The following is a 23,765-nucleotide window of genomic DNA, read 5'->3' on the forward strand; positions in this document are numbered from 1 at the left end:
GATTTTGCGTAAACAGTGCGATTAATCGTGATTAATCAGGGAAATCATGCGATTAATTACGATTTAAAAAAATTTAATCGTTGCCCAGCCCTAGATAGGATACAATAAGCCCTGGACAGCCAGCTAAGAGAAGAGCAAGCTGGGTTGAGGAAAGATTGCAGCATTGTGAATCATCATAGAACAGTGTGTAGAATGGCAAACCCCCTCTGTGTAAATTTTGTGGACTTTGAAAAAGCATTTGACAGTCTAGACAGGGGGGTGCTGTGGAAACTCCTTAGACACTATGGCCTACCCTCCAAAATCATCAACTTAATCAAAAACATGTATCAGGATTTTAGTGGCCGTGTGATCAGCAAGGGAAACCTTTCAGACACCTTTGCAATCACAACAGGAGTATGGCAAGGTTGACTCCTCTCTCCCTTGATCTTCCTCATTGCCATTGATTGGGTCATGAGAAGAATAACCAAATATCAACGGACAGGAATCCAGTGGACCTTGTTTACCCGTCTTGAGGACCTGGATTTTGCAGATGACCTTGCACTAGTCTCCGAAAACCACACACACATGCAACAAAAGACAGACAGACTTCAGACAAACAGCGAACAGCTTGGGTTCAATAACCGGCAAAACTAAGACCATGAGGATAAACCCGAATAAACAAGATCCCATCACACTTAGAGGGGAGACCATAGAAGACGTGGAGAATTTCACATATTTACGGAGTAACATCAGTAGGGATGGAGGAGCAGACAGAGATATAGAGCTTCGAAATGGCAAAGAACAGCTGGCATATAGGATCTTGCAGCCGATCTGGCTATCCAAACAACTCTCCAACAACACCAAGCTGCGGATCTTCAACACCAACGTGAAGACTGTCCTGCTCTATGGCTCCGAAACATGGAAGACCACCAAGGGCCTCACTAGCAAGCTCCTGGTGTTTGTTAACAAATGCCTGTGCTACAACCTCAAGCTATGGTGGCCCATCAAAACCACAAACGAGGAGCTATGGAGGATCACAAAACAGGATAATATCGCTATCACAATCAAAAATAGAAAGTGGAACTGGATAGGACGTACCCTCAGAAAAGATGCAAATAACATCACGAGACAGGCCCTGGACTACAATCCTCAGGGAAAGAGGAAACAGGGTCGGCCGAAAAACACGTGGACACGTTCCACTCTTCAAGACCTAAAGAACGTTGGAGTGAGCTGGCAGGAAGCAAAAGCCCTGGCCCAGAAGTGAGTGAGATGGAGAGCTCTGGTCAACGCCCTATGGCCCTCAAGGGGGTTCTCGATGAGGAATGACTGGTTGACATATTAAACTGCAACGTTGAAGTCCTCTGGTGTTCTGAAGACGCCCATGTCCATCAACGGGTTGAACTGAGCCTGGAGCTCCTAAAGCTGGCCCCTGGAATACTGTGAAACTCTCCCCTTGCGTTGCGGGTGCATGTTCACCATGGCGTGGAAACCACAGCGCCGCTATAACCCTTAAAGTGGGACACTTTAAACAGCACGTGGTGCACCGGAGACAACACACACACACACATACACACACATACACACACACACACACACACACACACACACACACACACACTAGTTAAACTGCCGTGGCCCATTGTGATGCGGGTTCAAGACTTGTGCTCCTTTAAACAGAAGAAGCTCCTCTCTTCACCTGCAGAAGTAGCTCCAATTGTTGTCACTAATGACAAGTTTTTACAGCTGAGGTATTGCACTGTCCAACTCAATCTTGGTTAAACAACATTATTTTGGCATCCTGTCTGAATTAGTCATGCTGTTTGCTAAGCTTCGCGTTAGCTCCACCTCATCTGATTGTGGATTTCACTACAATCCCTGGCAAGGTAACTACTGACGTGGCGTCAGCCGTGGATAATGTCCTTCGGCCGTAGGTTCGAGAAGTGCTGCCCCCACGACGGTGAAGACGACACACACATAAATCACACGATGCAGCAGGAGCAATGCGGCAGCAGCCGTTTAGTGAGAGTAAAGCAGAAACAAAGATTACAAGGCATCCGGACGTGAGGTATAGTACATATATTAACCACACCGTTTAGAACGGACGTGACGCATGGTTATTATAACAACCACAAACAACACTGTCGCTAAACACTATTGGAATCTAATCATCCAGTATGAGACATTACAAGACTGAGTACAGACTTGACCTGAAATCATACTCTGGCCTTTCTCGTGCATTTTTTTTTTTATCCATTCATTTAATTTCATTTAAAAAACTAAAAAAAAACAAAACAGAAAAGAACAGTATCACATGAAAACGTGAAACCCTCACGATAATTTGCACATATAATGTGACATTTTGCACGATGTAATGTGAAAATATAACGTGAAAATTATCACAAAATAACATGACACTGAGGCCTGTTCTTTCTAGTGTGGCAGCAAACATATCCCCCCCCCCCCCCCCCATTTTCTTGCCTTATCTCGGCCCCAAAACGCGTCACTGCAATGACAAGCGACGCCAGTGAGCTTTTATTTTGAAAGTCACGTTTCTCATATATCCGGAAGTTGGCTTGTGTTTGAGGCGCGTGAGAATTTCAGCGGCGCATTGACCACGGCGGAGAAGGGGGGAGAAAAAAAGAAAGAGGAAAAAGGAATGAGGTAGAGGGAGTGAGTGTTTGTGGGAGGGGAGGTGTTCCGGAGCTTTCGGACCATCCTACCGGGCCGGCGGGACGGTGAGAGCCTCGCACCACGAGCACAGGGCACCGCTGCTCGGCCGGGTTTTGTTCGTTAGTCCGTCGTCAGTTCGGTTCTTTTCGGCCAAAAGAAAAGCCCGCGTTCATCACGGGGCCGCGCGCCTTTAAATAAAACAACACACATTCACGACGAACCACGCCGCCGTGATGTGTCATTACTACATTGCATGCGCAAAGCGACTGAAAGGCTGCGACTCTAACGGCCGCTAGGAACAGGATTTATTCAGCTTGTTGCTTAACGGCACCCATAGATTGTGCAGGGTCAGTAACTACTAGCTGCGGTCTGGGATGCACAGATAGGATGTGATGTTTGACGTTACCGTGGTAGCGATGTGACCCGGAAGTGGCGGTGTACCCCCTATCCGCCTCCCCCCCCCCCCCAACACACACACACACACACACACACACACACACACACACACACACACACACAAACTAAACAACAACAACGACAACAAAGCTCAAAGGCGGTCAGTTGTAAGCAGAACTCTCATTTATGTTTGGTTTACACCTCTTTTGCTGTGTGCGTGTGTGTGCCCCTGCAGCATGGCGGCCCTGCGCCAGAGGAAGGGCAGCAGGGGTAAGGAGCCTGCCCCCCTGGGCAGCGAACCTCCGCCTCAGCAGTCCAACTGTTGCACTGAGCAGCACCACCTGGAGAGGAGACTGCTGCACGGTGAGTCAGGCAAGCAACATTCATACACCCCACAACACCCCCCCCCACAGCAACCCCACAACACAACCTCGCCCCCCCGTGTTTCTCATACCAATCATGTGGGAAGGTGAGCAGCATTCAAGTGCTGCCAAATGTGGATGTACAATTGGAATGTAGAAGACAAAGGTCATAGACACAAGCTGTGTGCGAAATACAGGAGGGTCCATGCATTTACCTGTCATATCCACATAAGATCACTGAAACCATTTTCTGATATTAACGAGTGTGTTAGTATATCCATAAAGATTCAGCCTGTTAAAAACCAATATTTCACTGTTTGTAAAAATAAATAAATAAATAAGTCTCAATATACATTATTTGAGCTGCCCCAGCCCAATACAGTGAAAATGTCCTGACTCTCCTGTGAGTCCGTTAAAATTGTGTTAACTTTTATTGGATCGTCGTAATTTAGTCTGTATGGTTTTATGCAGGGTTATAATCGTTAACGAAAGCTAACGAAATAACAAAAACTAAAATTGAAAAAACAATTTTGTTAACTGAAATAGGTAAAAACAAAAATTACAAGACATTACAAGACAAAAACGATAAAAAAAACGATTGTTTTGTGTGTTTAGAAAACAAACTCAAACAAACTTAAATTTAAGTCATATTTCCCTTCATTTTCGTCTCTGTCAAACGAATATTTGCCGAGGAAAATTTGCATCAGCACCTAAATGCACCTCGTGTTCTGTGGCGGTCACCCCCTTTCACAGCAGTAGGTTAACGAACAACTCACGCAGCGGCAAAGTCCGATTTGGGACTTTTTCCAATATGACGAGGAGAGTGATAAAAGCAAATGTCTTGCAGTGGAAAAATACTGAGTTACGGTCCGCCTTGCGGCCATAACTCAGCCCACACTGGGCCCGTATGAAGCTGCATTAGCCAGTAAACAGCTGCTGAAGGATGAAGCCTTCCCGACGGTAAGTGTTTAAAATGTGACGGTTTCGTAAAGTTTGCCGTTTACTCTCAACTCCCGCACCGGCAAACTGAGGAAGGTGTGGCTCAGCAGCGACCAAGAGTGTGACCAATCACAGCAGAGTGGGCTGGGCGGGAGGCGTACACACAGAGGAGGCCGGGGGTGGAGTGAAGTAAAACCGACCGTTTTTGCGGGGTGCAGGAAATGCGAGGATGCGATGCAGCAAGAGACTCAGATCTACGGAGCACAACCCGCTGACTGAGGCGAGTTCGAGGGAAGAGAGTTGTTGGCCATGGTCTTCAACTTGACATTTTGAACTCCATGGCTAACGCATCACAGTGTTCCTCTAGGAGCGCATTGATGGCTTCAAGCGTTAGGCTAGCTCTAGCATCGTCTTTTTTGCTCGACTTTCCACCTTTCAAAGACATTGTAAATGAAAAAATATGATGCCGTTGGTACCCAAGTAACAGAGGCACACAAGAAAAGAATCGAGTTAACGAAAATTAGAGAGCTGGGTCGCTTAAACCGTTTGGCATTGACCGGAGCGTTCTCACAACGTGTCTGCTCCATCACGTTGCCAATCAGGAAGTCCGGTGCCAGTTTTTTAACACCAGTCTGACCCATGAAATCACACTTTCAGGTTTTTTTTTGTCAGTACTGTAGCAATAACTGCATCGAAGTTGATGTGGTTTACTGGTCTAGCTGATGGTCGATGATTGATGACTGCTGTGGTGATTGTTGTGGACAAGTCAGTGACATCATGCTTTAGAAGGAGGAGAAGATATCTGTCAAAGATATGTTCCTCCCCACTAGTGATCCTCTCCACAGTAGAATGTTTGGCTAAATATCTTTCTCACAACCACCAGGTATGAGAGAAGAAAATGATGAGTGTGTCAGATTTTACTTTTTCTGTACTGACAACTGAAATTAGAAGACACTTTGAAAAAGTAACAGCAGAAAATAAGTTTTCAGTCTTGGACCCAGTTCTTCAAAGTGACCACGGTCATCAAAGTTTTGATTATTTGTGTGTTGTTTATCGTGTGTGTGTTTCTTTTCTGCTACCAGGTGAATGGTCCGGGGGTTTGATCATCTCCACAGCGGTCGGCTGGTCTGTGTCCGTGGGCCTGGGACTGCTGTGCTGTATCTACGTGGCCACGCTGCACGAGAACGACCTTTGGTTTTCCAACATCAAGGTAAGAGTCCTTCACTCTTCATTCCATCATCGGCCGATGTGACTCATGAAGCAGCAGCCCTCTGTAATGTGCAGGAGATCAATACTGTCCAACGGTCGTGAACGTGTTGAGCTTCCCAAAACAACTCGGCCGTGCCAACGATCCCGCACAGCAACATTCTGCTCGGAAGAATTTGCATTTTGTTTTGCTAATCTGTGATCTTTAATATGCTTGTGTTTGTTTCAATACATATGGAGAGCTGTGATTGTCCTGAGCACCACACAGCTGGGACATGATACATTTGAAATGTTGGCAGGAAGCCGCTCTCTTTGAATGAGTTGATCTACAGTTGTAGTACTGGAGGTTGGTCTTCAGACCACTTTTAAAGGGTCTTGGTCCTGGACTGGGCCGACCGGGGATTTTTGATCCGGAGACTGGGTGGAGGCTCAGCCAACACGATAATAATAATAATAATAATAATAATAATAATAATAATAATAATAATAATAATAATAATAATAATAATAATAATGATAATAATAATGATAAGGAAAGCTTTAGTTTCACCTCCTCTTTTTGAGGTCTTTCACAACCACCATGAGTTAGACTGATGTGTATTTTTAGTGTTGAGCTCAGACATTAAAAGTGTTTCACGCATATTGTTCAATGTTCATGCTTCGCATAATTGCCATCATTTTCACTTCAATAATTCCTAGTTCATTTATTTTTTTTAATTTTATGAAACAAAGTTGTTTTTTGAAAATGGTTCAAAGTAGCTGACAAAACTGCAAAATGTTATGGAAAAGTATGAATAGATCCCTTGCTGAAAAGAATTGTTGCTGTGCTTTTAATGTAGAAGCAAACTTGAACTAAAAAAAAGACACTTGTCATTGGTTCAGTTTAGTTGTGTTTTTTCTTTAATATATTCAGTCTTGGTGTGGTCTCGATCTCGATGTTCTCTAGTCTTCATCATGTTTTGGTTTGGGTTGGTTTGCGCCGTCTTGACTAAAACACGACGTTGAACACTCCCCAGTACAATTCTTACACTGTTGTTGTATTTGATGTTGTCAAATAAACCACTGGGGTTGACAATATAACTGGCCCGGTGGCCCAGGCATACTTTAAAAACCGCCAGGGCCACCAGAACTCTCCAATCACTGTCCTGGTGGGGCCAGTAAAAAATAAAGCTCTTAAAAAAAACAGTACAAAAATCTAATTTCACATTAATTCCCAGAAGGTCCATGTTTTGGCAATTACTTCTGTGAAATCGTCTCGCTAACTACCGCTAACACGCTACGTGATCCCGATCAAAAACAGCCGGCGCTGTGCTCTCTGTGGGACGTAAACACACCTCGCTTGCTCCTGCGGAACGCCTCCTTGTCCGGCTTCGTGTAAACGCAGAAACCGATCATCTTTTGGAAACGCTGACGTCACAGCTCTAAACCCCGCCCCCCGCCCTGCAACCTGAGCAGCCGTGAGGTGCAGTTAGACGACCACTCACAAAAACAGTCTTCCCATTAACCTCCACTACAACAAACAGCAAATAATAATGAACAATAACACACAGTGCTCGTGGATCGATCGTGGATTGTGTGCAAAGTGAAAATAAACACAATGTAAGGGATTTGCAAACCTCCTGTTTTACTTTTTATTGATTTTCTTTTTAGGTCGGCAGACTGGGATATTGAGGCCGGAAACCTAAATGACAAAAAAGTTACTGACACAACTCCCAGTCAACCTTAAAGGTCACCTATTATACTAATTTCCGGGCCGTTGTATTTGATTTCTGGCCCCTCCAGAGCAGCAACACACGGTTACCCACACTAAAAGCTTTGTAGATCTGTGTATCTCGCGGCTCGTTTCCTCGTATTTCCTGCATCCCGATAGATTAACACTTACAGTCGGGAAGGCAGCAGCTGTTTAGCGGCTAATCCAGCTTCGTACGGACCCAGCGTGGGCTGAGTTACGGCTGCAAGGCGGACCGAAGGTCCCTGGACGTTTTTTGTGCCTTCCGTGTCCCCGGAAATATATTTTACTTTGTGTACTGACCGTGTTTTTGTTTTGTATTTTTGCGAGACATCTTAATAGGGCTTAGAATGATTTGGTTTCATACCGTTGACTTGTATCAAAACACTGTCCTAGCAGAGAAAATATGTACGCTGAAACGATCACTTGAGTCATAGAGTCGTTTATTATTAGACAAGAATATAGCTATAGCTATAAGGAGTGAAACTTGCCAGTCAAAATCGCTGCCTCTTCAGTTTCGCTGCCAGCGAACACAACACACATAACAAGCAGAGCACGGAGTTAGCGGTGGTGGCTAACAGTTCATCAACACGATTCAGCGGTTGTACGTTGCAAGTAGTCTTAAAACGAATGTTGCTTGAGGTCACAATACACTCACAGTCCTCATACATGTTTTCAAATATTGCCATGGCTGCCGAGTCGAGCCCGTCTCACTCCCGTTGCCCACCTGGCCGGTGTTCCATCGCATCCGCATTAGGCTGAAGAGCTCAGAAAAGTGGAAAAGCATGATAGGTGCCCTTTAACATTGAACTTTTAAGGCTTTGCGTTCTAAAATAACTGGAAGCTGCAGTTCAACTCTGTCATTTATCCACACAGTCTTTTCATGAGCGATCTTTCGTTCTATTCTCAGTGGCCCTCATGTTGTTGGCGAGCTGCTGCTTCTTTAAACATGGCCTGCTTAAGGTGTTCTTTTTCTTCCTCCGCCTTCACGGAGTACACTTGAGGCGCCATACCAGGCCGGACATAGGTAGTACATCGTCTCCAGTTGTTTCCAGTATCTCCTCCACGGGGAAAATAGCGTCATCATAACTACACTCTTGCTTGAAAACGCAGACGTGCAAGCACGCGTGTCCCATTTTTGACACTGTACATCGGTGTTTGAATGATTATTTCTCCTGATAATGTTATTGATTATTATATATTATTATAATACAATTATTATTTTGATAGTTAATTAACGACGAATGCCTCCTGTTTAAGCTTGTGTGCATGTAAACTGTGTGGAGGGCTGTTTTGAGCTGGTGGCAGTCAGGGCCCAGAAGCAGACACACAGGTTAAACTGCCTGAGCATCAGGAGGGGGGGTGCACAAATATCAGCCAACTGAGGTGGAGGAAGAACTTATTTTACCTGAGTAATGCACTGTTGGAATTAGTGCACATTTTTGCTGCACTTCTGTAAACCTACCTCAAAAAAAATAATGTTATTAAATCAAATTGTTCTTTTTGGTTATTATGGATTACTGATAGCTGACGTTGACCTGGCCCAGTGGTTGCAATAGTGGGGCCAATGAGCAAATTTCCCTTGTCGTCTACCCCTGAAGCAATCATCCAGTCGCTGAAGCCCTGCATGAAGTTGTCAAAAAGGAGTTTGCTAACTACGTTGTTCCTTTTAGCTGGGGATGCGAAAACAATGGGAGGCGGTGGTGTGTGTGTGTGTGCGTGTGTGTGTGTGTGTGTGTGTGTGTTTTCTATTTCATTGTTCCACAGCTGTGATGCTGGATGGATTCAGTGTGGGTCAAATGTCAAACTGACCTCATCCCAGGTTGGTGAATGTTAACAGATGCATGCAACCATTTTCCTGAGACACAGAGTCCCTCTTGGATTTGGATTAGACATTTTATTTCCAGCACTGCACCTGATTGCTTTTCAGGCCCTGGGAATTTTTCCTCAATCAGCTTGTTTTGTTACAGAAACATTTCACCCTGCCAAATCCTTTTAACAGCTTTACATTTTTTTTCTTGAAGGTGCAATGAAGTGTTATTTATTGTGTAGATAGCTGTAAATTCAACTGTTCCCAAGATGTAAATACCTTTTTTTTTTTTGTCTTTATACCTACAAATATTTTGTTTTTATTCATATTTTTTTATTGGCCTAATTCTTTAATTAATATAGTTCTCAATCTTTTTGCACGATCCAATTTTGCTGCTGTAAAATATAATTTAAATTTCCCCACTGTAGGAACAACAAAGGTATTCTATTCTATTCTATTCTATTTTATTCTGTAAATATGATTTAGATCTTTCGGAATCTCGGCTGCTCTGGTTTTTTACATTAAGATACACAAGACGTTTGTGTGGACGGATGGACGGAGTGGAGTAATAGTTTTGATGCCTTGATGTTCGACTGATCTCTCTCTGCTCGGAAAGAGTTGCTTTTTCTCAGCTGAAAGAAGACACGGTAATTACTGCCAAAACGTGTTTGTTGCTCCGGAAGATTTTTCAACCGTTGTTCTGAACACAGCCGAACTTTTGCCCAATCAATTGGAAATAACACACAAACAAAACAACATTCCCTTAAAGCATAGGTGTCAAACTCTGGGCCCCATTTGGCCCTGCAGTGTCATTCTATTTGGCCCGTGAGGCCAATAGGAAATCACAGTTTTAGAAAGAGCAGCCTTGTGTGGACAAAATTCAAGAATTGATAGCATTTACAGAAGCTGCTTGGGTTTTTTTTCTTTTATAAACACACACAAACACACACACACACACACACACACACACACACACACACACACCCTTGTGTAATAGCTGGTGTCAGCTCTTAGTCCTCCAACTCCTGGGAAACGTCAGCCTGCAAATTGGCCAGCATTTATTTGGAATAAAACCAAGTGTGCGCCTCTGACTTACACATGCGCACACAGACACACACACACACACACACACACAGACACACACACACAAACACACACACAAACACTTACACAAATGCGGCCCTGCAGCGAAATGCAGTCTGCAAGCGAAAGGTTTCATGTGGTGGCAGCAACAAAGCTTCCTATAACACAACTAATTTAATTCGGCATCTCAAGAAACACGGAGCAGAATATAAGGAATGCAGCGCTGCTGCCAAATCAAAAGCTGGTTTGAAGCAGCAGACGCTGCTCGCTAGTTTAAGAAAAGACAAGTTAGCTGTGTTAGCCGTGAGCTGCTACATTGAGCTGCTAGCCTGCTACACTGATTTAAGTTTATTTTTGCTTTGGTGGTTTACTGTAACTGAAGTTACTGATTCATTTTATTTGCTGAGCAAAGAGTCATCACCAAGGTGTGAAGACACTTTGGAAATGAATGTACTTACTTGATAAGTTACATTTACATAATAACTATTTTTGAAATCTTATTTATATATCGCTCTCATTTTTTTTTCTGAGCAGAGTGTTCAACTTGTTTAAGTTTATTTTGTGTCAGTGGTTTACTGAAATTATTATAAGTTACTGATTCAGTGAAGCTTAAAAGTCAAAGTCTACGTTGTATTTATGAGCAAAGAGTGCAGTCGTCACCAAGCTCCGAATGCACTTTGACAATAAATGTACTTTGTAAGTGCTTTTTTTAAAATTTCATTTATGTTTTTTATAGTATGCTAACTGTGTTCTTCAATTTGTGAAATATAAACGAGAGAGAGAGAGAGAGAGAGAGAGAGAGAGAGAGAGAGAGAGAGAGAGAGAGAGAGAGAGAGAGAGAGAGAGAGAGATCATCTACAAGGTCTTCTCCCATGTTTTCTGTTTCTCTCCAACCCTTTGCACACACACACGCACACATGCGTGCAGAAGGCTTATTATCAGCAGTCAGACCTTCATTAGTGTGTTCCTGCTCTGACTGCTGTGATGGATGTGGAGGTTCTCTCAGCTGGATGCTGACCTCCAGGTCCTCCAGGATCACAAATATTCCCTTCGTTTTCCAAATGATGTTCCAGTATGTTCTCCTAACGACTCCCCACCCAGAGCCCATTCTCTTCTCCTCTCTTCTCATGTGCACATGTTTTTTATATAGCCAAGAGGTCACCGGGAGTCAGAGCTTTTCTTTCTTTTCCTTCTACTTCTCCTTCTTTCTTTCCTCCCGGCTGCCTCGGTTATCTTCAGCCTGTCCTGTCATTGGCAGAAGAGCTGTGGATCTGTCTGCTTTTCTCTTCATGCGTAAGTGCTAAGGCAGGATGTAGAGGGAGATAGAAAGCTCTTTTATTCCAAGCCCCTGTTGTTGGTGGATCAAGGGAGGCTGAGGTTGGACTTCCTTCGTTGGTTGAGGCTCATAAAGCAGCGGAACATAAAACAGATGGAAGTGGGAGCAGGATTAGTGCTGGCTGGACCGTGCTGCCTCAAAGACATGGGAGTTACTCAGAGATGGGAGAGGAGGAAGAGGGGGGAGAAGGAGGGAAGAAGAAGAAGAACTAGCTGTCGAGGTAATGAGCAACATTTGAACTTGTTAACCAGAAGACCTGTTTTCTCTGACCTTAATTTAAACTGAGGATTAGCCGTCTCATCAGGGTTCCTGGTGAAATGCCAAGGCCTGTTTGGCCACGAGCAAACTTTAAAGAAGGATTTGGAGGAAAATCAGCTCCTCAGTCCCTCAGAGAGAAAGCTTTTGCATATGTCCTCTGGCAAAGAACTCGAAGCGTTTAAAAAAAAAAAAAAAAAAAAGTTAATTTAGTTGGAGCGACTTCAAGAGAAGAGAAAACACATTTGCTGCACTTTCATGGATTTGGATCAGTTGTGCGGCTCAACTGGGACGCGTGCCGAGGTTCTACCTGGATTCAACTCATTACAGAATCCAAACACTCATTGATCATTTCCGTCTCCGTTTGGCAATGGAGCTTCGCAGGAGAGGAAAGCGGAGCGAGTTAGAAGGCGAGGTCCCCTCGCAAGACGCAGCCGCGGCTGGAGGGAGAAGCAGCGGAGACACTTTGTCGGGGGCCGAGGGCTTTAAAGCCGCTGGCGGGGAGGGTGAACGCCCTCTCTACGCTCTGGGCCTGTCAATCTCCTCGCGTTCTTGGTGGCGAGGTCTGACCGTGGCCAGCGGGCTGCTGGTGGCCTTGCTGCTGGCTCGGACTCAGGCCTGCTGGGTCAACAGCATCCACGAGAACCTGCTGTGGTTCTCCCAGCTCACGGTAAGAGCGGCGTGGACTCACTTCTTTGGAACAAAGGCCAAAGTTCAATGAACTTTCTCCATTGGACAAGTGCCTTGATACATCTATCATACATATATATGTGTATATATATATGAGTGTGTGTGTGTATATATATATACATATATGTGTGTGTGTGTGTGTGTATACGAACAGTAACTGAGTGGTAATCATTGTTCTCTCTGGCTGGTTATGTGATCTACTGTCAGGATCCAGGACAGCTGTTTGAGGGGATTCGACGATGTTTGTTTTTTTTTGGCGGGGGGGGGCAGAGGGGGATATCTGACCGTCTTGAAGGTCCCATGGAATCCCTTTGTCATCTGTAAAATGACGACTATACATGTAATAGAAAATAGCTTGACACAGCACAAATGTGCAAACGGCTGAAGTTGTATTGAAATGATTGCGTTACATCACACAGCTCAACAATCCCTGAGTTAAACTAACTGCGCTAAAACATTTCTGCCTTCCTGCAGCTGCTCACTCTTTCCTCCAGGTTTTTCCCAATGTGTAACAAATATTATGGACAACAAGCAGGAAATCTGGTGCGATGACGTTCTCAAAAAGACACACAAGCAAACAGACACATTCATCCCATTACCTGCCACGTCTACTCTGCAGAGGATTACGAGCGCATTAGCAGCTTCACTATTTCCATCCTTCATGTTTGCGTCGTGTTGCCAGGATATCTGGGATCCATATTGAAAGGAAAAAAAAAAGAATGCTTCCTGTCATATTCCAATTCAATGTTTTCCCCCTTTTGTGCTTCTAGGAAGTGGAGCGGGAGATCTCCTTCCGGACAGAGTGCGGACTTTACTACTCTTACTTCAAGCAGTTGTTGCAGGCACCATCCATACAGGAAGGTAGACTCTTTTTTTTTAACTCACCATTTTAACTTTTCAAATTAACAAGGCAGCAGGCTGCTTACCACCAGCTCAGCCCGGGAAGACCGCATGCAGAGAGTGGAGGGTAGAAGTTCTTCTTGGAAGCTGCAAAAAAAAAAGAAAAAAAGAAATTGCCCTCAAAGTTTTCCAACTCCATGAAGCAAATTGCTGTGGGTTTTATTTTATGACGCACTGTCTCGTCTGAAAGAAATTAGCCCAATTATTCTGTTCCTATTATTATGTAAAATTGTTGGAAAGTGTCCAATTTTCCAAGAAGGCAAAACAATTTAGCCGCAGACCAATCAGTTGGGGGTCCGAGGTGTGTGTGTGGGGGGGTGCTGCTGTCCTCCCTGTATGTCTCTCTGTCTTCACTCTTCATTCACAACAGGGCCTCAGTAGAAAATGATACTGAAGAATAATAAGTCAATGAATAAATAAATAACGTGAGGGGAAAAATGAAGCAAACTGAGAGACAATTAAGATGCTGAGGGAGGGATGAGAAAAGGTTTTAGTCTTACAGTTAGAACGAAGAGAAAAGTCAGAGGGGCCAGAGCACGAGCAGATGGATGGAGCGTTTTGGTGACCGACCTCATCGGAGGGAAAAAAGTATAATTTAATTTAATGTCAACTGAAAATGAACCAAAGCAGATTTCCAACAAAATCTGTGTCTTTGAAGCTCCACGATGTTTATCCTTTAACTGAAATGACAACATTGAAAAAAATGGATGAAATACAGCTACTTTATGATTTACTGACTATTAATATTTCTTCAAGTATATAATTTCTTTGGGCCGGATTAAAAAAAAAGATCCATTCATTAATTTTCCATACTCGCTTATTCCCTGAGCTTGGGGTCACGGGGGTCTGCTGGAGCCTCTCCCAGCTGTCATGGGGCGAAGGCAGAGTGACACCCTGGACAAGTCGAAAGTCGAAAGAGAAAACAAAAAAAGAAGAATACTTTTAATATTTATAATCTTTAATATAATTTGATCGTGGGGCACCGCTTGCTTTTGGGTTGTTGACGTCACCAAGACACGCCAGAATCAGTCCCAATAGAGTTTTGCATTAGGGAGGAGTTTAGGAAAAAGGAAACCGAAACATAAGAATAAAATAAAAGTAACAAAATTAAAACGGAGAAAAATAAATTGAGGTAGAAGTCGCCTACGTGTAACGTGGGAAGCATGTAACATTGATATGAGGAAAACTGTGATGTGTGAAGTTTATTCAACTTTAGCTCGACCGCTAGGAAACACTTTCCGTTCGTAACCCTCGGGGTCAGTCTTGCTCCACCTGAAGCTTCCAAGCCTTCATGCTTCCTTCAGGAGGGAATCTTAGATTTGTTCATTTTAAAGTTAGAAGAGTGATTCAAATTCCGTTGTTAGTCTACTTTTGATGATGGTCACAGATGTGTGACTTTTGGGTGTCCCCGTGGAAGGGAAACTAGAGTTTTAACATTGTCTGATGTTAAGTTGCTCAGGAAGATCTGGAGGTGGTGGCTGGGAGAGTGAGTCCTGTGGAATGTCCTGCTGAAAGAGAAGCACCATAAGACTGGCTGTGGTTCCAACTGGTGCCAGTCTCTGCTTGGAGTCAGGCCGTTGAGAATATTTAGAGGCTCGACTCCCTGCTGTGATTTTCGGGTGAGGGTGTCCCACCTATAGTGTGTGTTTTATAGCTTTAGATTTCAAGGGAGATTGCATTGTCCGAAGAGAAGTGCAGCAGCCGTTCACGGTCACCTGCAGTGCCCACCGCGTGCTTTACCAAAAGGCTATGTCGTGATAAAGTTCCGAGAGTCTTGCACAAAGAACATTGGGTCCAGATATGCCACTACAAAAGCATACAAAATGTCGGTCCTTAAATGAGGAACGTGTGGGTTTTTGGTTCCATGTCTCTGTGATCTTCCTAGAGAGATTGGAGCATGTTCAGACCTGTGGAAGGAGAAGAAAGAAAATAAAACATAACACTGTACAGGTACAATTGGGTCTTGGGCTTGGCTCTGGTTCAAAGCCGGTCTTATTGCTGGCTCAGTCCCAGATTATTAGATGAACTCTTTGATACAGTGATGTGCAGCCATGAGGGCAGTCAGTTTTAAACTTCCACTTGGTCCAAGATGTTCACCTTGATGATATCTGTCTTCCTCTTCAAGTTCTAACAAATTTTTTTTAACCTTATTTTTTTTTTCTCTGTGCATTTTAATTTGACCAATGTGATCATCCCTAATCATCGAGGCATTTTGGAAAAAGTTTGCGTTTAAAAATCTGCTGGCCTTACCGTACGCATCTGAGCCTTGGTCACTCTGTCCACTGACAGAGTGTTGGTGTGTTTCCCCTAGCTGCAGCAAAGCTAATGACACCAATGTCCAGTTCCAGATTCTATGGAGAGGTTGTGAGAAAGTCCTGTTGTTAAACTCCCTCTGGTCATTTGTTCAGGGTATCCACCCTATGCAGCAGAGTTGTTGTTGTATTTTATTTATTTTATTTTTATTTTTTCCTAGTCTTGCTTGCGCTCCATTCGCTCTTTTGGCTCATTTCTGAGCCACATGCCTCTATGAGCGAAACAGACTGGGATCCTTTCTGGTGGCCAACTATATTAAATAGGTTTGTCCTGTAGACTGGTGTTTCTGAGATTTTCACCACAGAGGAACAAAGCGGGAAGAAGATGATTGTTCCAGACATAATTCAAACATTTAGGCGTTCAATGCAATTCGACATATTGAAAAGTTGTTTTTGTTTTTCCCTAATCAAAATGACTTCGCCACAACTTTATTGTATCAACAGGGGTTTTGTTTTGTTTCAGCTTTTATGTTTTGCATTGTCACTGAGCAACTATTTTGATGCCTCTTTGGAACAACTGACTTCAGAATTCCAGGCAGGAAAATATGTTAAAAGCCATTTGCAAAGGGATTTAATAGGATTTGTTTATAGTTAATGTTTTGTATCAGATAATGTTATTTGTAGAAATCTGAAACTCACGAGATATGAACTTTCAAGGTCATCTCGGCCTGGTTGTTTTGGCGCTACTAGGGAATCCATATTTGCATGCATTGTTTACAGTCAGTTATCATTTTGTTTGTTTGTTGCGCCATATAATGTTTTTTTTTTTTTTAATCCGGCCAATGAAATTCCGTTTTCTGTGAGGTTTCCACGGCTGAACACGCTGACAGTTGTAAACTTTAATTGTTCTCCTTGCAATAAAAGACTTTTCCAAGTGAAAGAATGTGCATGGTTTTACACACCGCCGCCGTTTAAAGGGAGCCACACTGTTAAATGAGCAACAGGAACGTTGAGAAAGTTTTAAAACCCTGTAACAGTTGTCTGGCTCTGCCACTGTAAAGAAACTTAAGGGCCAATTCTAACTGCATGTGTCCTGTGTGTGTCCTGTGTGTGTCCTGTGTGTGTCCTGTGTGTGTCCTGTGTGTGTCCTGTGTGGGTGTGTTCGTTCCAAGGGCTATCAGGTTTGATTCATGACAACCTGACAGAATCCAAGAGGACCATTAATCTCCTCCAGCGGATGAATATCTACCAGGAGGTCTTCCTGAGTGTTCTCTACAGATTGCTGCCTATACGGGTGAGTCATCACTCTGCTGTCAGCTCTTCACAGCCATGCTTGAAAAATGCAAAAGATGAAAGAAGTCATGACTGCTGCTGTCAAAAAGTGACAGATTGTTGTGGTTGTTGTTGTTTTTATCATTTACCGTTGTGTAAAGAATTTAAAAATAGTATTTCCGCTTTACTATATGTTTTTGAACTTAATTGGAACCCAACCGATGTCTGACCCTGGCTTCCCACAAACCAAGAAGTTCTACGTCTATTCAAAGAAAACAAGAGTGAAACAGAACTCTACTAGATACATATATACTAGATAGATAGATAATAATATAGGTCGACAGATGGGTACTTCCTGCCTGAATGATTCTACCTACTGCCATTGACGTGGTCGCCACGTGTGAAGCGTAAAAAATAGACGGATATTTTTACAGAGCGGCTTCATCTGTTGGTGTCATGCTTCTGGGACACTTCCGAAACTCACCCGTGACGACCCCTGGTGGAGACATGCACACTGACTTTAATGGTGGCGGTCTGCTGCACCGCAAGATGCTTTTAGTGTATTTTTTTGCTTTAGCACACTGTCATCTGTGGCATTTTAATCATCCGATGAACCACCATGTCCTCAAGTGGCCTCTTGTGTGTTCCCCCACTGAAGTCATGTTCTCACTGTGTGTCTGCTGTGTTTGTTTGTTTGTTTTTTTGTTTTTTTTTTGGGGGGGGGTGCAGGCCTATCTGGAACCGGTGTATTTCTACATCTACACCGTGTTCTCGCTCCAGGCTGTGTATGTGATGGCGCTATACCTCACTGCGTGGCTCCTGTCCGGCTCCTGGCTGGCCGGTGCGCTCACCGGGGTTTGGTACATCCTCAACAGGTAAGCAACAGATGAATACATTTTTCATATTAGTTTATTCGTTTTTTTTCCGAGAGTTCATTGTTAGAAATGAAGAAACGACCATTTGCACTCATGCCCCGCTTTTATATCACTTATATGTTATACGTATATATGTATATATATATATATTCTTGTCCAGGGTGTCACCCTGCCTTCGCCCTAAGACAGCTGGGATAGGCTCCAGCAGACCCCCGTGTAGTGACTGTGTTTTAAAAGGAATGTGAGACTGTTTTCTTCCCAGGATATCAGCTTTGTGAGAATCTGAACAGGTTTCCCAGGTTTTTACACTGACTGAGTATAAATAAGAGACTATATGGTCATTATTGGGCTAAATGTTTTTCTTTTTAATTTACATTTATTTTAAATTCTTTTTTTTTTATTTTATTAATTTAGTTAAAACAAAACAATTAGACTCTGACACAAACATTTCCAACATCCTGAATGAAAGGGAGCAGGAAGAAGAATCATCTTACATTATCGGCCCCTTTACCCAAATAAATAAATGAAATAGAGCTTAAAAAACATCCACAACAACACAATAAATCTCACAATATTTACAATGATAACAAATGATAATAACAACAATAATAAAATAGCTGTCCTCCAAAGCTGAGAGTCACATGCGGCTCTCTCACCTTTAACAGGAAATTCCACACAGGTCCTACAGGTCCTCGATTAGATTGTGTTAATAGGTGGTGTTAATATGACAGTGCCTTGACTGCGTCAACCAAACGTTGTAGTTTCAGTACTGGACATATCCAGACCTCCCAATGTTAATCAGTCTGAACTGCTAGGATTCTGGTTGAGTTGGTAATTTTTACACCATAGAAAGCAAATGCATTCTGGTAATACGCACAACTTGAACGTGAGTAATGGGAAATTTTGAGAGTCAGTGTTTGGCTTTTTTTTTACATTGACTTGAGCTGTTTTGAATTGTTAATCAAAGAATAAATAATAACTGCGGAAGGTTTGAAGGTCTTCTCTATTTTGTAATCACAGAGAAGCATACGAGAATTGATTTAGTTTTCTCACTTTTTACAACATGATATGCTTTTTTTTTGGTGCCGTTCAAATTTAGTGTCTTTTAAATACAAACTAAAGCTGTTGTATTTTCTTGTTTGGCTTGTTTTAATTAATTAAATTGGCGTGCAGGGCCACATTTACTTTGTTTTTTTATGAATTTATTTTCTGCCGCTTTGTTTTTGGCTATTATGTCATCTAATGGACGACTAATCTAATGAACAAAAACAGGCTAGTTTGCTCTTGATTATCATCTCTGTGTACATATTGGCAAATTGCACAAGACTAATCAGACCAACTTGAGACAAACCAGTTCCAACCATCTAAAGCAGGGGTCCCCAAACTACGGCCACATCCGGCCCGGTGTGTGTCTGTCCGGCCCGCGTGAAGGCTGTCATCACGTCATCACCCCCCCCCCCCCACACACACACACACACACACACTAAAACTAGGCTGTGTCCTTGTAATTTAATTTGTATTATTTCCGTTGTAATGTTAAACATCTAGTGTTGTATTTATAAATCCTTGATATTAAAATGATGGCTTTCATAGCAAACCTGAGTAAATAACTGAAAATGCCAGCAAAATAATAATACTGTGAACCCTCCAATGTAGGAAACGGTGGGCAGCTCATTTAAATTTGATTTATTCAGCTTGAACAAATAAGAAACAACAGTGCCATTAAGTGTCAGGGATTCAGTAAAAACGTATTATTAGGGACTGAGCTCGCGGAACACCAGTTCGAGACGAACTGGTCTTTTGCAAGGGCGAAAGGCCCTATTGTTTTTGCTCGGTTTATTATTTTTCCCTATTACTTGGCACTGAGCCCCGGCGATAGGACCAGCTCTGAAGCAGAGCAGGTCATCGCAGGGCAAAGACCCGATTGAAATTGCTATGTTTATTCGGGACTGTGCCCCGGCGATAGGACCAGCTCTGAATTGCTGGATTGCAGTTGTCCGGATGGGTCAACAAGTGTCACGGGGCATCGGCAGGTGTCGGGTGATGTCGGCAAGTGTTGGGGGGCATTGGCGGGCGTCGGCAGGCGGCGGACTTTGTCGGCAGGCGGCCCCCACATAGGCTCAGTCCAGCAAACGCTGCTTGCAGCTTTAATTATATTATTATTCTCCTTACGCGACTTCCAACCCCATTTTGACCCCCTGGACATGCTTAATTTTGAACCAAATTTTGCACGTAGGTCAGAACTGGTCAAAATAGACACAGGTATTGTCCAGGGTGTACCTTGCCTTCGCCCTATGACAGCTGGGATAGGCTCCAGCAGACCCCCGTGACCCCGAACACAGGAGGAAGCGGGTATTGAAAATGGATGGATGGATAACTCCTGGTCAGTTAAAAATGCCAAAGCAGCAGGTCTTTATTCTGTCTGATGTTCTGCCTGAATCTGGAGATATGAATGGCACTGAATTGTTTAAGGCAGTGTTTTTCAACTTGTGGGTCATGACCCAAAATTTTGGATGGTGGATTCATCAGAAGTCCCCTCCACTCCCCCTTTTTTAAAAAAAGATATTTTAAATTATTAAGATTTATTTATAATTTCAATCATTTATTTTCTAAAGATGATAGAAAGTGCCTTTTTGTGAAATAAATTGGGTTGCAACTTCATGATAAGGAAAAAAAAATGTTGTGGGTCCTGAGACTCCACCGGTGGTGCCGCCACTGTCAGAAAGGTATTGTTTTTCCTCAGACTTGTTGTTAGACACATCATAGTATGGAGAGAAAATGCGGAAGACACACACAAAAATTCTGAGGATGGCTTTTTGTTTTTTTTGTTTTCTTTTGATTTGGGTTTTCTTTTCCCTGTTTTGCTTACTGTGCCTTTGAAGAGGAGCTGAGTTGAGACAGGCCCACACAACCTGCTCGCATTTTCTCTCCTAACATTTTGAATCAATAAGAGGTGGGATTTTTAGGGGTGACCCCTTATGAGTGAAATAAAGGTACACAGAAAAGTTGACTTCTACCACCTCACAGAACTCGCTCTGGAAAAAAAATGAATAAAAAAAGCAAAATATTTCAAAATTATTTGAAAACTCAAATCAAAGTTTTTCCTTTTTTCCCCCCCTCTCTCCCCGTGCTGTTCCTCCCTTCCGTCCTGTTCCTCTCCTCCCTGCCGCCCCCTTACCAGGGTGGACACCACTCGTGTGGAGTTCACCATCTCCCTCCGAGAGAACTGGTCCTTGCCCTTCCTGGCTCTGCAGGTGGCCGCCATCACCTGCTACCTCCGGCCACAGCTCACCGCGCTGCAACAGGTCCACACAAACATACAACTCTACACACACAAAAATAATCTCACAGACAGGTCTTTTCAGTTAGGGCTCAAAACTGTAGAGTGAGCTTTCATGAACAGTCACCCCTTTTTCAGTCCTATATATCATATTCTCTAAACCAGCGGTGGGCGAATTGTTAGACTGGTGGGGCCACAATGGGTTGTACAATTTGAGGGGCAGGAGCAGATTGATAGAGAAACACCCCGAAACCACCCATGATTGTCTAGATCAGGGGTGGGCCAACTATATATGTATATATATATACATATATATATATATATATATATATATATATATATATATATATATATATATATATATATATGTATATATATACATATATATATGTATACATACATACCACAGGTAGTCTTTCACGAAAGACTAAAAACCGACATTTTTAAATGCCCCGCATGTGGACTTTTACATTTTCACGTATGTATATATATATATACATATGTATATATATATATATGTGTATATGTATCTCCGGCACAGTAAAATGCTGTCGCAGTGACTTGTGTATGTGTGTCTCCCTCCTCTCAGAAGGTGGCGGTGTGGCTGATGTTCGTGACCACGCTGTGTTTCTGCCTGACGTGGCAGTTCAACCAGTTTATCCTTCTGGTCCAGGCCTTAATCATTTACTCACTGGACTGTGTGGACGTCCTCACACCTGCACAGGTGAGTCTGCAGGAGAGTACAAGCTAATGAGTCAGTCAAAGATTCAAATATTTTTATTGGTCACACAATGTCATGTTACATGGCAGTGAAATGTTGGTGTGGCAGCACCCAATGTGAAAGAATGAATTTGAAAAAAATAAAATAAATTAATAAATCAATCAAAAAGTGCAAGTTAAATATAACTTTTACAAAAGTACAAGTTAAAAAGATTTAGAAAGTGACAAGTACTGTTAAGGGTGTTTGAAGTGTGATGCAATACTATATAATGTAATATAGCGATGTCAGTGATATTTGTCCCTTAATTTTGAAGTGAGCTTTTTAAGATGTGACAAAGTTTCCAGCTGGACATTTTGACAGGAGCCACAGGATGGTGGCACATTGTACCTGTCATACTGTATGGACGTTTGACTGATGAGACGTCTCTTTTCCTTTATTCAGAAGTAAAAATAGTGTCAGCCTGTGTGAGACTGTTTGTCTTGGACAATTTTAACGTGTGTGTGTGTGTGTGTGTGTCTGTGTGTTGACCCAATTTTCTTGATCACTTAAGCGCTTTTCCTCTTCCAATATAATTCATTATTTATTGTTATTATTATTATTATTATTATTATTATTATTATTATTATTATTATTATTATTATTAGGGCTGCAGCTATCAAATATTTTGGTAATCAATTATTCTATTGAATACTCCATTGGTTAATCGAGGAATTGCATAAAACATATGTTTGATTAATTAAAGCCCAATTATAAATATATAATATATAATAAGACCAATCACTTAGTAATAACAACCAATTTGTTTCCTTTTCAAGAAAAACTTACATTTTATTGCATGCATATCATGCAAAGTAGGAAACTGTTTAAGTCAAATTTTCCAATAAAAATAAATAAAATTACTTCCAACTTAACATTTCCTGAGACACAAAATTAAATAAAAATTAAAGCTGCAAGCAGTGTTGTAGGGACTGTGCCCCCAACATCTGCCGACGCCCCCGACACCTTCCAAACCCTCCCGACACCTTCCGACCCCTCCCGACACCTTCCAAACCCTCCCGACACCTCCCGAACCCTCCCGACATATCTGTCTATCTATCTCGACACCTTCCGACCCCTCCCGACGCCTACCGACCCCTTTAGAATCCTGCCAACCCTTGCTGACACTGGCTGACTCTGCCAACACCCCTTGTTCCTAGGGAGCGTTATTGTGGTTTTAGTGGAGAGACCGTTCAAAAAACTTTGGATTTTTTTTGCACATACCTGCAAACAAGCCCAATTTGTGCCTTTTCTGTCAGAGATAATGAGTATGAAATGGAGGTAGACCACAAGCGCATATGAGTTTTTGTTCCACAATGTCTCGACGTTTGTACTGGCAGTGAGAATTTTTTTTGTATGGGTATTGTTTATTGACTGTAGGTGGCGCTATGGAGCACCTTGAGTTGTCATTTTTGCATTAAAATTTTTTTTCCATAGGTCCTGACCTGCTTGCCGAATTTCATGAAAATTGATGAAGGTTAAAGGGGTCAAATGTGAGCATACATTTGTTTATGACATTTTTTGGATCATCAAATTATGATAATTGGACACTTTCTTTCTATGTGAGGGAGAACCCTACATGACTAAGTTGTTGCCCTTGATAAGAAGTACACGTCAGTATTTTTTTCGTGACTCTAGCCCCTTCCTTTTTGAAACGATGGCGGTTTAAGTTGCATTTTGTCACTTGTGCATATTCACTATAAATTAGGACTATTTTAATAGTCGACTAGTCACCGACCATTGAAACGATTAGTCGTCTAATCGGATAATTATCAAATTTTACTTTAATTTAGCATTAGGTTGCTTTAATGATGTGGGAAATTATTATAAACATGTGTATGTGTGTATGTATGTATTTCAAGGGTACTTAAATAATAAAAAAAAAAAATACATATTTCATTCAACTTTTCTCCTGATAGGCTGGTTCATACAAAAAGTAAATAAAAATTTCTTATCTCAAACCAATTGACATCT

The 23,765-nt window shown here is 42.5% G+C and overlaps 1 protein-coding gene across 1 annotated transcript in view; it reads left to right on the top strand.

Moving 5' to 3' along the window:
* The first annotated feature begins 2,554 nt into the window (after nt 1–2,554).
* Nucleotides 2,555–23,765, top strand: part of dpy19l3 (dpy-19 like C-mannosyltransferase 3) — a 64,410-nt gene continuing 43,199 nt past the window's right edge. Inside the window, exons 1-8 of the mRNA XM_076028448.1 lie at nt 2,555–2,714; nt 3,281–3,408; nt 5,429–5,556; nt 13,226–13,316; nt 16,780–16,901; nt 17,609–17,754; nt 20,936–21,059; nt 21,624–21,758. Coding sequence (XP_075884563.1) covers nt 3,282–3,408; nt 5,429–5,556; nt 13,226–13,316; nt 16,780–16,901; nt 17,609–17,754; nt 20,936–21,059; nt 21,624–21,758 — 873 coding nt within the window. The 5' untranslated portion in view covers nt 2,555–2,714; nt 3,281. The remainder of the gene's footprint in view (nt 2,715–3,280; nt 3,409–5,428; nt 5,557–13,225; nt 13,317–16,779; nt 16,902–17,608; nt 17,755–20,935; nt 21,060–21,623; nt 21,759–23,765) is intronic.

The sequence above is a fragment of the Nelusetta ayraudi genome, unplaced genomic scaffold (genome assembly GCF_046127955.1).
Source record: "Nelusetta ayraudi isolate G7.1 ecotype Tasmania unplaced genomic scaffold, CSIRO-AGI_Nayr_v1 ptg000023l, whole genome shotgun sequence".
Taxonomy (NCBI): domain Eukaryota; kingdom Metazoa; phylum Chordata; class Actinopteri; order Tetraodontiformes; family Monacanthidae; genus Nelusetta; species Nelusetta ayraudi.